Source organism: Mastomys coucha, unplaced genomic scaffold (genome assembly GCF_008632895.1).
Source record: "Mastomys coucha isolate ucsf_1 unplaced genomic scaffold, UCSF_Mcou_1 pScaffold12, whole genome shotgun sequence".
In the NCBI taxonomy this organism is placed as follows: Eukaryota; Metazoa; Chordata; class Mammalia; order Rodentia; family Muridae; genus Mastomys; species Mastomys coucha.
In genome coordinates this window covers 19,362,635-19,377,173 of record NW_022196894.1, presented here as the reverse complement: position 1 = coordinate 19,377,173, position 14,539 = coordinate 19,362,635, and the positions used below count along the sequence as shown (strand labels likewise).

The following is a 14,539-nucleotide window of genomic DNA, read 5'->3' as shown; positions in this document are numbered from 1 at the left end:
TGGTAGTGGGGGAACAAGCACCACATCTCAGATAGAACGGATGGTGTTTGGTCTCAAGCACGGAAAAAACAACTAACTAAGGTGCCATTAACATATCAAAGCAGACTCCCAGCATCCCCAGTCCCTTCCAGCTGTTCTTCCCTATATAATCCAGCCATTTTGGTTATGTTGGCCCTTTTTGATCCCTTTGACCTCTTGGTCTTCTGGCTCTTCCCCTTCTCTGCCCCTTCTCCTCACGTGGCCTGGCTCAGTTTGCAAGTCAGATATCTCTGCCTCTGAATCTGCCTGCCTGTTTTCTCCCTTAAGTCTGTAATTCCCTCAAATCTTTTGGCTTTTACATTCTTTTTGCTCCCTCTTTCATGGTGTCACCTGGGCCACAGTCTGGGTGCTTATAAATCTCTTTCGGCCTGGTGCGCCTTTGTCTATTTAACACTTCTGCAGATTTGAACCAAATCACCTCAAGTCTTGCTGATTTCACCTCAAGCTTACCACTTCTCCCTCCCGTTCAGGCTCCTTGGACTAGCAATTTCCTCATTCTGGCCTTGCTCCTTTTAAGGGGTCCTGGGGCTCTCCAACATATTAACATATACATGCATATTTGACCCTAACAAACTGTCCTCCCTTAGTCAGTTATTGAGATATAATAAGCTTCTTCACAACTTACATGGTTAATACAACGTGCATTTATTATCTCCCAGTGTTCTATGGGGTAAAAATCTAGGGACAGCCTTCTTGGTGAGAGGGCTTCATAAGGCTACGAGGACTGTGTTTTGGTCTGAGGAGTCAAGTGGTTACTATGTAAGCTTCAGTATTTATTGTCAGACCTTGGTCCTTGCCAGCCATAGGGTCGTTCGTAACAGTCTCAGAATTATTAGGGTCAGAGCCTGGATGGAGTCTGGTAGATCTGACAAGTTAGGCTTGGCCATCCATTTTAAATAAGCCAACTAAACTGGAAAGTAACACTGGAACCCAGAGAAAGGAGACTTATTCAGTGTTGGGAGTGCATAGTGTAAGGGTCAGAAAATCGCTGAAGAAAGACCCCAGACTCAGATAGTCTTCGAAGACAAAGAGTGTTTATTCTGCAGAAACATCTAGCATGCAAGGGTTACCATTGTTCGAAATGGCAACTGAGAGACATTCGAATTCCTTTTATTTTTTTTAAAGAATTATTTATTTTATGTATATGAGTACACTGTAGCTGTCTTCACACACCCCAGAAGAAGGCATCAGATCTCACTACAGATGGTTGTAAGCCACCATGTGGTTGCTGGGAATTGAACTCAGGACCTCTGGAAGAGCATTCAGTGCTCTTAACCACTGAGCCATCTCTCCAGCTCCTCGAATTCCTTTTATAACAGGACTGCTTAGTTGCTTCTGAGATAACAGCAGACTTCTAAAACTTAGGGCACATTCCAAGGGTTTCCAGAAACCATTTACCAATGGTCATAAAGAAGATATACACCACAGGACCCAGGTGCAAAAACAGGAGATAAGATATTGACTGGGTTTGTCTATACAAAACTTCAAGGACGGCTTAGTTATGGTCTTAAACTTTCTATGTCCCTGCAAGCTAGTAACAAATGATGAAAGATAAGCCAGATAATTGCCCCTGGTGTATATGCATGTAGGCATTCTCTGTTATAACCTCTTATTCAATTAATGACTGGATTTATGTGCAGACTCAAAGTGAGCTTTTTGATCGTGTGAACATGTGCTCCGAGAGTCTTACAGGTACTGAGAACAAAGGGCAGAGATAAGTCCCCATTTTCTCCCCTACACTTCTACTTAGAGAAGCACAGTTCCCTGCAGAGGCTTTACCTAGCCTCCTGCAGTTGACACCATGAGGTGCTAAACTAGAGACTGCAGCCTCCATCCCCAGATCAACTCATCCCCAGGCAGATCAGCTGTGGATGCAGAGTACCTTACCCCCAGGATGGAGAGCAAATGGTCCATGGCCTAGTTTCTGAGTGGAGACAAACATGGGATATGAAAAATGAACTCCTCAGTGAGAAGGAGCAAGAGGCCCAGTGGCTCTCCAAGTCCACCTTCGACGAGGTCTTGGCATGAGATTTGTGTTTAAGTAGAAATCCAGAAGTAGATAGTCTGAATCATAGTGTCCCCTGTCTCATCACGCGCTCATCAGTGTCTCAGTTCCAGTCGCTCCTGCAAAGTTGTCAGAATTGTGAAGTTGGTTCTGCTGGCCTTGGGCTTTAGTGTTTTCTATTTCTCAGCGGGGAGTTCCTGGGGAAATTGGATTCCTTGAGGGAACCATTGTTTCAGCCTAAAGGAAGGGTGAAATGTCTTCAGGATACTTTGTTTTTGCCAGGCTGCTTTCAGGCAGCTGACAAGAGGCCAACACAAGCCTCATCCTTTCCAACCTCATCTTGGAAATACTCCCACCTCTCTTTTGAAGTTGCCCCATTTGACCTGTATTTCTTTTGAGGAGATGTCAGAGATGGCCCAGGCCTTGCTTGCTGTCCAGTGTGTCCTGCCCTCTCCCTGGTCTGTGTCCAACCAGTGCATTGTTGCTGAGAAATGTGTTTTGATGGCTCTGGGCAGACCTACACGTCTACCCCATTCTGCTGTGCTTTGTTTAAACCCTTACAAGCAATCACCTTTGTATTCTAGGCTTGTTTTAGGTTGCCCCTTCAAATTTTCTCCAGCAAACTGTTAGGATGTCGTGTGACTTTTCCTGGGGAGGCATGAACATCTGCTCACTCCAGATAGAGCACCCGGGACCAAGCGGAGAAAGGATTCTGTGGAAGTCTCGCATAGTGAGCCAGTGAGTTTCCTGGGGATGCGTACTACACTATGGCATGGGTGAGGGGTTATCTACAAGAGCATTAGAAACCCACCACAGAATGAGTGCCGGGTCACAAAAAGCTGTATCTCTGGAACTCCCTGGAGCAGCTATAAGACCTTGTGAGCCTTGTAACTATGGGGCCTCCCTTCTCCATATAGGAAGGGAAGTTTCTACTCAGAAGACAATGGTGCATAACGCAGGGCATGGCAGCTGGAAAGCATTACGGTGTAACTGAGTGCTATCCGAGTGCTTGGTGCCCTGGGTGTGGGGAGAGGCAGGCTGTGGTCGTCACCAGTTATCTCATTTATAATCATGAACCAGGCACTGTATTCTAGCTTGTTCTTTACTGACATTGTAACCTCCCAGTGCTCCCTGAAATGAGCTAGTTAAGGCTTACCTGCTTACTTTTTTGATTTAAAGGTTCATCTTATTTTTATTTATGTGCTTCTGTCTGTGCATGGACACACGCATAGGGTGCCCACAGAGGCCAGAAGAGAGCAGCAGGCCCTCCCAAGCTGGAGTTACAGGTAGATAAGAACCACCCAGTTGTGGGTGTAGGGAACTGGAACTCTGCTTCTCTGCAAGAGCAGCAACCTCATAACCTCTGACCCACCTCTCCAGCCCCAAAGTCAAATTATTTTAATTACCAATTGTGAAGAAAACAACTTGTAAAAGAGGAAACACAGACCATCTGTGTTATCTCACCACTATGACAAGACAGACACACGTTTTGGTTTCCAAATCATGAGAGGTCAGAGCTTGCAGAAAATGATTAGAGCACAAAGGAGCCTGAGTCATATGGAGCCACATCCTGCGTCTGTCAGCATCCCTTTCCTTCACAGGAGACACACGGAAGTTATCCAAACAGAACGGTGAGCTTCAAAAGTCACAGAGGTGACCCACCAATATCAACTACTCTTGCCCCTTAAATATACAAAGGATTGCTATTTTGGACTGGCTAGGAGTCTGACTGGTGGCACAGTTGTACCTTTTGTGGAACTTTGTGATGCCCCATCGAAAGGTTAGGGAGGGACCAAAAAGACTCTTAAGAGTCTGTCATTACTGCAGCATCTGAAAGGTCTATCTGGATCTTTAAATGGTTCATCCTGCAGGTCTACAGAGGCAAGACATTCAGTAAGACCTACTGTCAGGTTTTAAATGGAGGCTTTGCTGTGAGTGCATTATACCAGAAATGTAGACAAAAATGTTTGTGTCTGTCCTCGATGTCAGAATGTACTGAATAACAAGTTTACAAGGTATGACAGTTTCACTGGCAGCAAATTGCCACATATTCCTGCTTTCCTTGACAGTCCTGCTGAAGCAAGCACAAGACCTTTTATTCTAATTGTAAGGAAAAATATTAGCTTTCAGACCACACTTCACACATTGCACAGCAAATCTGTCTGTTACCATCATTGTCGTCGTCGTAGTTGTCGTCGTCATCATCATCATCGTTACCATCATCATCACTGATCATCCAGCTAAGCAGGTTTCAGGGTGACTATGAAGTATCAAAAGTCCACAGCATCATTCAAAATGTTTCAGAAGTCCTGAGATCCTGAAACTGGTAGAAATGCAAATATATCTTGTATTGGCAAAACAAGCAGAGCCTATCCCAGCTGCAAACGGCTGGCTACTGACTGAGGAGTCTCCAAGGCAGAGTGGAGATGCAGAAATGGGGTGACGGAAGTGCAAGACCAGATCCAGACAAATGACGGGTGGTATAGCCAGGCAGATGAACCAGGGTGAGGGGAAAACAGGGGGACCGCACTGCTCATCAGTTTAAGTAGGCTTGTCAGCCAGGCTGAAGCTCCTGGAGCATTTGATAGAGATGACACTTCATGAGTGGCTTTCTCCATCAGGGGGGTCTATGTGAAGGAGCTGGACCCTTCCTCAGTCTGGTGTAGCTGATAAATTCTTGGGCCTAGTTTTTCTGGTATGATTTTAATATGCTCATCTTAGTGACTGTTCCATTGTTGTGAATAGACACCAAGACCAAGGCAGCTTAAAGGAGAAAGTATTTAATTGGGGGCTCACTTACAGTTTTAGAGAGCGTCTTAGAGAGTGTTCTGTATCTGTAAACAGACACCAAGATCAAGGTAACTCTTATAAAAGAAAACATTTAGTTAGGGCTGGCTTAAAGTTCAGAGATCTAGTCTGTTACCACTATGGCAGGTGTCATGCAGGTAGACATGGTGCTGGACAAGTAGCTGAAGAGTTTTATATCTGGATCTTTAGGCAGCAGAAAGAGAGAGCCATTGAGCCTGCTTGGGCTCTTGAAACCTCAAAGCCCATCCTTAGTGACACACTTCCTTTAACAAGCCCACACCTCCTAGTCCTTTCAAATAATGCCATTGCCTAGTGCCTAAGCATTCAAGTCTGTGAGCCTATGGGGGCCATTGTTATTCAAACCAACACAGAGTGTTAATCCATAATCAGAAGGGGAGGTTCTGATACTAAGGTCTAGTCCCTAGTTGGTTCTTGCTTTGTCAATAAAGAAGACTGGGGGCCAATTGCTGGGAGGAAGGTACAGATGGGACTTCCGGATCCAAAGAGGAAAAGGAGATGCAGGGAAGGAGAGGGGGCTTTTCTGACATGCCTTGGAAGAAAAGGGATGTGGCAATCATGTAAGGCCTCGGGGAGAGCTAGAGCTAAGGCCTCTGCTAAGGCGGGCAGGCAAAGATGTGGAGGAGAGACGGAGATAAAAAATCGGTAAGAGCACACTTTTGCCAGGCAGGAGGTATCTGCATCCAACAACTGTGTTAGCAGGCAAGTTATAGTAGCAAAGCTGTCTGTGTGTCGTTTATCGGGAGATTCAAAAGGAAGCTGGGTTAGGGCTGGCTGTGATCTATGCCAGAGCGAGCTAAGCCGGGTGGGACAAAAGCGAGCCAGGAGGGGCTGGTAGAGTGGCAGCTCCTGGGTAAGGCGGTAGCGTGTTTTTCACAACTACACGCAGCACATAATCATTACGATGGGAAGCAAGGTGGCAGGCAGGCATGGTGCTGGAGCAGTGGCCGAAAGCTCCATCTGATCTGAAGTTGAGAGTTCGAGACTGGTTCCGGTGTGGACTTGAAGCCTTAAAAAAGAAGACAAAACAAAGCAAAACTACACAACGCATAACACTCACAAAACCAAAAAATCCGCCCCCAGTAGCCCACCTTCTCCAATACCCACTCTGACAAGGCCACACCTTCTACTCCTTCCTAAAAAGTCCACCAACTGGGAATCATACACTTACATACACAAGCCCTTCCGGCCATTCCCATTCCAGTCCCCACAGCCCATGTGGCCTCACCGTCCCGATTCACCCTGACAAATTCACGTGTTTACCCAGCTGCAGAATCATCCTCCTCCCTCAAAAGGAAATTAAAACTTGCTTGTACACTGGAGCCTCTTGGGGCAAGGGACAGGCTGCAAAACCACTGTTTTATACAATGTCGAGTCACTGAGGACGAGATACCGTAAGATCGCAACAGGCCTCAAAGGAAGTGCTCGTCCTGGGGATTTGAGATTTAAAAATCACATGTTTTGTCTTTCCATACACTTCCGAATATTCAGATATCCGTGTGTGTGAGAGAGAGGAAGGGGAGAGGATATGTGTGTGTGGTTTTGGGGGAATCAAATCCAGCTCTCCCCATATCTACCACTGAGCTATCTCTCCAACATAGTTGTGAACATTTCGATGTGTCCGTTTGACAGTATTTGTCTTGTGCCTCTGAAGCACCCAGTACAATACAATGCCAGGTGCTGGGAATAAATAGTAGCTGCTCAGGCTGCTTGAGGTAGCACATGTAGGGGCAGAAAGTTCTTACTGTTGCTGAGGAAGCTGGACAGAGAGGCCCGGGGCCTGTACTCCCAGTGACTTAGAAGGCTGAAGCAGGAGGATCTGTAAGCCTGAGGGCTACCTTGGCCTTTAGTGATGGCCTGTCTCAGAATAGAAGGTGCAAACAGGGCTGGAGGGAGAACTGTAAGGGGAGAACTAGTCGGGCATAACTGAGACCTTTGGTTCAACCTCCAGTCCTGAAGATGATGACGATGCCATTGATGATGCTGCTATGATGATGATGATGATGACCACAACAGATAGTTAACTAGATAAAGACTTCTGGCAGCAACTGAGCTTGAAATAGATCCAACCAGAGTCAAGCCATCAAGACAAAGGGACAGAATTGGGAGGTACAATGCAGAAATAAAGCAATAAATAAAACAGGTCAGCGGGGCCTTGGAGCCTCAAGAGGAGGTTCATTTTGAGCAGTTGATAGAGAGCAATCTCTTTACAGCACCCTAGAGGGAGGCTGGGAGGAAGATAGTCTGTGGTTGGGAATTTTCCAGATGCTGTAAGAGAAAGGCCTGTGTGCTGGTCAGTTTATGTCAACTGGACGCAAGCTCAGGTCATCCATCCCTCAGGAAGAGGGACCTTCAACTGAGAAAATGCCTCTATCAGATTGGCTGTGTGCAAGTCTGTGGGAGTATTTTGTCGATTAATGAATGAAGTGGACAGGGCTTCTCTGGGTAAGAGGTCCTGGGTTGTAGAAGAAACCAGACTGAGCAAGCCAGTAACAGAGCGTTCCTCCCGGTTGATGTTTCAGTTCCTGTCATTAACTTCCTTCTGTGAGGGTCTATAACATGGAAGCTTAAGATATAGTAAACCCTTTCTACCCCAAGTTTCTTATGCCAGTGTTTTATTACAGTGGGAGAAAGCCAACCAGGGCAGGGACTAATACTGAGCATGCGCAGTGAGCGAGGTACTGGAGCAAGCGGCAAGGGCGGGGGACTGCCTCTGAGTCTTAAGAGGCTGTTCTGACCTCGACACTGGAGCATAAGATGAGTCTGCGCTGCACTAATGGCCTTGCTGCACAGGCTCCCTCCTTCCTTCCTGGTAGGCGCCTCCCAGTTCAGCTGCACTGCATTTGGAAACTCTTGCCCCATGGCATCCCCGTGATTGCTCAGATACAACTAGCAGACAGATTGCTGGGAGCTTATTTATAACCATGATGCATGGTTGCTTGGTTTGGCTAAGTAACCAAAACCTGTTTTGTAAAGACTCAGTTTGTGTCTTAGAGGGTTGCTGTGCAAAGACAGCTTACATTAATAATAGACAAATAGGCACAGAGTGACAGAAACTAATATCCAGCCACACACATTTGAACCTAAAGGTTCTAACTGTAGTGTTAAACCAAGTAGGCAAGTCACAGCCACTGTCAAAGATGATCTTTGGTTGTTGAGTGTCTGGCATCTTAGGTCTTTGGATCATGTACAGCTTGGCTATGAACAATCCCATTACACTAAAAACAAACAAACAAACACCCTGCATCAGTATGCTTCCTAATTAGTGGAATGGTCTTTACTAAAAGCAAGTTGGGTTACTTGTGTATATGATACGGCTGGCATTAGAGGAAGTTTATAGGTTGGAGGAGAACGATTAGAACAGATGGTTATGCAGAGTGACTCAGCTGTTAAGACCTGGGTTCAATTCCCAGCATGGATGTGGCAGCTCACACCTGTCTGTAACGACAAGATCTGACACCCTCACAAACACACATGTAGGCAAAACACCAAGGCATATAAAATAAAAATAAGCTAATAAAAAAAATTGGTTGGCCAGGTTAAGAGCAATGGCTGCTTCTTCCAGAGGACCCCGGGTTCAATTCCCAGCACTTGAATGACAGCTAACAACCAGCTGTATGTAACTCTAATCCCATGGAATCTGATGCACTCTTTGGCCCTGGAGGGCGCTCCTTACAGGTGGTGCACAAAAATGCATGCAGGTGAAACATCCACACACAAAAAAATAATAAAATGTAGAAAAAAAACTAGTTTGATAAAATAACAAAACTGTGGTGTAAGTTCCTTTGGTTTTCATTTGCTGAAGTTGTTCTGAGGTGGACACACTAACAGCAGGGCTGCAGGGGCGCTACTTGAGTCAGCACTGAGCGGCTTTGTGTTTACCTCAGTTCAATGTTAGGTTAATGGGAAGCTAGGATTTGTCACTTAGAAGGGACAGTTGCTGAAGACAGCCTTGGCTGTCTGAGTTTCCCTCAATCCCTGACACATGAAGATTTCACAGTCAGACATATGCAAATTAGATTTCCCTTCCTAAGCCAAGGTTAAATAAAAGGGAAAATTATGAAAGATTGCTTATGGCAGCAAAGTGTTTTGAGGACTTGAGGATGAATTTCGTTTAAAACCAGGATAGATCTCCTTGCCAAACAAGAAGGGAATAAAGTGAAGGGAAAGGAGATCTGGGGAAAGCACGTTCCAGCCCAGCATTTGTGCTGAGAGGTTCTGTTCCCGACCCGGGAGGAGCATTTTGTCAAGAAAGCAGAGGGAGGGCGTTCCCTCCTTTCGGTGTTTTAGACTGGGCACTGGCCCGCATGGTAGGAGAAGCCAATTCCCTGCACCGCTCCCATAAACGAAAGATTTTCTTTTCCCTGGTTCAGCCTGGAATGGAAACCCTGTTTGAAGCAAGTTGTGGCCAGCAGGGAGGACTAACAAACAGACTGGGGGAGGTGGGAGGGGGAGCTACAGCCTGGACAGCCACACCCATTGGCCAGGCTGGACCACATGTCAGTCTGTGTACCCACGTCCGTGTCAACACCACACATATAATCCATGCATAAACTCACTACGCCATTCCAGCCCACCGTACCGCCACACATATAGTTCAACTGATGCAGTTAATCATGCTCACACACTAGGGTGTCCACACAACCACACACACACACACAAACACACACACACACACACACACACACACACACAGGACTGTACGACTGGCGTGTAAGGTCTATGGCCACACAGACATTGCAAGCCACTCAGTACATCCCCACACCCCACACGTATCAAGACAGAAACCTAACATCCTTCCACCCTGACTGCCCGGGGCCCCGCACCCAGGACTTGTTCCGGACGGCTGGCACAGGGAAGAACACTCGAGGTCACTACCCGCTACCACCCAACGGCTCCAGGACTGCTGGGGTGGGGGGCAGTGTGTACCAGCAGGACGCCACGGCGCGACAGGCTAGACCCTGTGCCTAAAGGCTGCGGGAGAAGGCCGGGTTGTAGCTAGAGCTAAACCATCCCAATCCGAGGGCGTGCGGGACGTGTGCTGACCGTCCTAGGGGCATGTGGGACCGACTGGCCGGGGACAGAGGCGACGCGCGCAACGCCACCGCGAGGGGATGGGCTCGCAGAGGGGCGCGGCGGTCTAAGTGTGCGCGTGCGCGTGCAGGCGTGGCGGCCCGAGTGGGGAGGAGGGAGCAGGGAGGACGAAAGAGAGAGACGGGAGGAGGGAGCTGAGAGGAGGGAGGAAAGGAGAGGAGAAAGAAGGGAGGAGGGACCAGGGCGCAGAAGGGACCAGGGCGCGGGGAGGCAGCAGGCCGGACCCGGTCGCTGCTCCCTCCCCGGGTGGCTCCTCGGCCAGCGGGTGCTCGCCGCGCCTCCAGCCCGCCGCCCTCCTGCTCCCTGCCCGCCCCGCGCCTCTCCTCTGTCCCGGGCTGCCGGCCCCGCTCTTCACCGGGAGAGATGAGTGCGGCCACGGCGCCCGAGCGCGGCTGGAAGAGCGAGAAAGTGGACGAGGCGCAGGCCCTGGCGCGGAGCTGCGCCGCCCGCAGACCCGACTTCCAGCCGTGCGACGGGCTGTCTATCTGTGCCACGCATAGCCATGGCAAGTGCTTCAAGCTGCACTGGTGCTGTCACCTGGGATGGTGTCACTGTAAGTGGAGCCGCGTCGGCCGGCGGTCGCCCGCCTGCGGCCCTGCCGGGACGACGGGAGGAAATCCCGGGGGAGCCTAGCTGGAGTCACAAAAGGGGATCTTCCTACCCACGGGAGCCTGGGTCTGGCTTTCTTTGCCTTTCTTTTATAGACTTGCTTAGAGGTGGTAGAGTCGCCAGAGCGAAAGCGCGCCGGCAGGGTAGTCTTTTCAGCGGTGGGGGTGGGCACGGACCTGCATGCCCCTTTCACTTTCTTGCCTGTTCTTTCTGGCTGCTGTAGAACAGAAAGAGCCCGAGGTCCTAGCGATTCCCATTATTTATCGTGTTCAGACCGAAAAAGAACCAAACTATGAAGAATGGTTTCTAAGAAGTTAAAAGGAACAGTTTGAAGAGCAAACTCCTTAGACACCCAGATATAGCGTTTGATCCAAGGCAGGACTAGTCCAGTCCTAGGCCCTTTGTATTTATCCTGAGAGTTTTAAATAGATTAAACTTAAGGAGCCATTTAATCAGAATTCCACAATTTGATTACTTCATGGCATTTAGCTTAATTCGACTGCTGAACCATTTCTTTTTAGAAACATTCTAAAGTCCGTTTCCACATAGTCTTAGATTTGGAGGGCTTTGGAGTGCTTAAGACCTGTTTTCCAAGTGATCTTCAATCAAACTTTTTTTTTCTGTTATTTAGGAGGAAATGGTATACAAGGAGAGATTCAATGTGTAACAAATCTTTACTTGCTTTTAACTGAGAATATTTGAATGTCTTAGTTGAATTTATAAATTAAAGGATAGAAAACCCTTGCTTTTTCCTTATAAACTCAAGGTACATGGAGAATGAATATTGATTTTGTTGTTTCCTCTGCTGATGAGGTCAAACAGAATGTTCTTGCTTCTCACCGAAAGTGTGGCTTCAGAGTAGGAAATATGGGAGCTAGAGCACACACATCCGATAGATGTAATGGAGCCCGCCTCCAAAGTCCTGTTCTTACTGTGGGATGCAGAGGAGTTAAGATGGCCCCAGCCACCGCCTTCCTTACTTCCCTTTCCAGGTAGAGTGGACTCCTGGGAAGCTTGCATCTCGTCAGACAGATTGTTCCTCATTAATAAATCTTGACTCTCACAATGTCTTCCTTACAAGGAGATGAACATGAGCTTACTACACTCTTTCCTCTGTTCTTATGTGTACCTTATGAAGTCTTGTGTGTTCGTGGGTGGATACTCGAGTGCGTGCACGTGCATATGAGCCATGACTCACATGTGGACATCAGAGGACAACTTGGTGTAATTGGGGGAATCTAACTTAGGTCGCCAGGCTTATGGGGTAAATGCCTTCAACTCACGTTACCATCTTGCTTTGTCTCTTCTTACTATATTTTATACAACAGTTTGATTTTTCAGCCGGATATGCATATTTAAGTATACTAAGAATTTCTTGCATATGGGCCATTCTTTCTCTGAATCCCTGGTTATTCTCGAGAGAAGTAGATTTTCCAAAACAGGTTTGAACTTGTTGTGCATTGAATGGCTGAGTAGAGATGGCCACCATTTTCCACTGAGGCCGTTGTTTTGTCCTGTTTCTGATCTGCCACTGCTGTCCGTCCTTCCGCTTGAACCTAACTATCCGGGTTGTTTTGTTCTGAACACGTGCTGTGGGTAGGTGAGAAGCCCCCAAGTTCTGGGCTGACCAGTGTGGAGCAAGACGCTGCCTCTCATCTTTGAGGTGCCGCTCTGCCCTAGCCTTTCCTATACCTCAGCACATCAAGTTACCTGCTGCCCCCTCAAACTGAGCCTGCTGACTGCTAAAGCCACTCAGTAAGCTTTGAAAAGTGTGGCAATTGATCCACGGCTTGTCTTTCTCAAAGCTGTATGTGTGGCTTTGGAGACGAGCACTAATCCCTTAGGGACATCTTCCTGTTATCTTTTATTTGAGGAGAATGGGTCCATTTTTCTAAGTCACTATGATTTTAGTCTTGGGTGTGCATCGGTTCTGTGTATTTTCATGTGTATATTATTATTCTTCCTGCGTTCATGTCATTGTGCCTGTAGTAAACGTCCATCTCTTCACTCAAGTTATTGATAAAGTGTAATGTAACAGGAAAAGGCCACAGAGTCCTGAAGCCTGTCGATGGCCCTGCCCTAGAAGCTGATGGAAGCTCATTAAGGAGCCCCTGGAAAGGCTGTTCTGCAGTTGCCTGGTTGCCTCATGCACTGTTTTCCATCTTGTGTTGTTATGTCCCTCTGGGTAAAATGAGAACATGGCCAACTACATTGCTGCAGTCCCACTAACACAGGGATTGCTGCTGCCTCTTGATCTGTGCTCTATCTATGCGCAATCCTCTTTAAAAAAAAAAAGGAATTAGATTGAGCTTAGATAACTCAGATTGGTTTCACAAGGCTTACTGTTTTCTTCTCTAAGAGACCAGGGACCGATTTTAAATAATCTAAATTTAGGAAAGGATTGCCAAACCAGTAATACTGATTTGGTAGTTCTTTATGATCTCTCTCTCTCTCTCTCTCTCTCTCTCTCTCTCTTTCTCTCCCTCTCTGTGTGTGTGTGTGTGTGTGGTATCTGTATGCACATACATGTATGTGATATCTGTACATTTGTTTGTGTGTGAGTGATGGTGTATGTATAGTGTTTGTGTTTACGTATGTGTATATGTGTATATATATATATATGTGTGTGTGCAGTGTCCATATGTATGTATAATGTATATGTGCTTGTATGTGAGTAAGAGTATGTGTGTGTAGTATCTTTTGTGTGTGTACATATGTGTGGATGTGTGATTGTGGATGCCTGATGTCTCTGTGTATGTCTGTACATAGGTGTATGTTGGAGTGTGAGTGAGAGTCCCTGGGCCTGTCTTCCACTTTCCACCTTGTTTGGGTCAGAGTCTCTGTCGTCTGCAGACTAATTGGTCTGTGAAACCGTAGGAATGCTAAGGCTGCAGCCATAGGCGTCCATGTTTGGCTTTGTGGTCTGCAGATCTGAACTTGAGACTTCTCGCTCGCATGGCAAGGATTTTGCTTGCTGAGCCAAGTCCTCAGACCCCGCTCTTCCTCACTGTGCCAGGCTCCCTCTCCTGCTTCGGGCTTCCTGCACTGGCAGTGGTTCAAGGGTCTCATTCATGAGCAGCTGTGGCACTCAAAGCTGCCAGGTGTGCTATTTCTGTCTCCTAACTTGGTCGGATACCAATTCTTACCACCTTTTTACCAAAATACATTTTTTTAAACTTGAGTAAAATCTGTTAATGTATTTGAGAACCTTGTTTTCTGGCAAGATTCTTTTAATCTGTTGTATATAGCTTATATATTTTCCTCTACATGAGATGTTACAGAAATGGAATACAATATGAATAAAGCTGTGCCCCACCCTTTAAACAGAGTATAGGGGCAAGGTTTGTGCTGTATTTGTTTCTGTAATTCCTTGAAAGACACATGTGATATGGAAGAGGGCACCATTGGTTTGCTTATTGCAGCTGAGAAAGCAGAAATGGCGGCTACCCCATCATACTTTAGAGATTCAGAACAATTAAGCAAGTTCAGTACAGATGATAGATATTAAAGCTGTGACGTTCATAACCATATAAAATAGAAAAAACTGAAATATGTACGTGTTTACAGAAGACATGTACAATATGTGCTCGTGGTGCATTCTTGCAAAATTAGTGTTTGGACTATGGCTAGTTTTTGAGGAGTAAAGCTGGACTCTTACTGTGTTAGTTAACCTTGTCCTGGTAAGAATGATATGGAGTTGAATGAATGAATGAATGAATGAATGTTTCTAAGAAGTGTTTTGGGGCAGGGAGGCATGGCTTCGACACAGGAAGGAGATGGGAGAAAGTTAACCATATGAAGGTACTTGAAAGTAGACTTTTGTCCTCAAGTAGACATTTATCTAGAAGGAAGAAGAAACTAGAGATGGATATAGGTGGTGAATTTGAGGTGTTTTGGGTGGGGGAAGGAATGGGAAGGAATGCAGGCTTCTTTCCTTTCCACCTGGAGTGCATGGAGCTCTAGTGG

At 46.8% G+C, this 14,539-nt stretch overlaps 1 protein-coding gene across 1 annotated transcript in view; it reads left to right on the top strand.

Moving 5' to 3' along the window:
• Nucleotides 1–10,001: 10,001 nt before the first annotated feature.
• CUNH3orf70 (chromosome unknown C3orf70 homolog) overlaps nucleotides 10,002–14,539 on the top strand; it is a 47,486-nt gene continuing 42,948 nt past the window's right edge. The window contains exon 1 of the mRNA XM_031363500.1: nucleotides 10,002–10,517. Within this exon, the coding sequence (XP_031219360.1) occupies nucleotides 10,328–10,517 (190 nt within the window). The 5' untranslated portion in view covers nucleotides 10,002–10,327. The remainder of the gene's footprint in view (nucleotides 10,518–14,539) is intronic.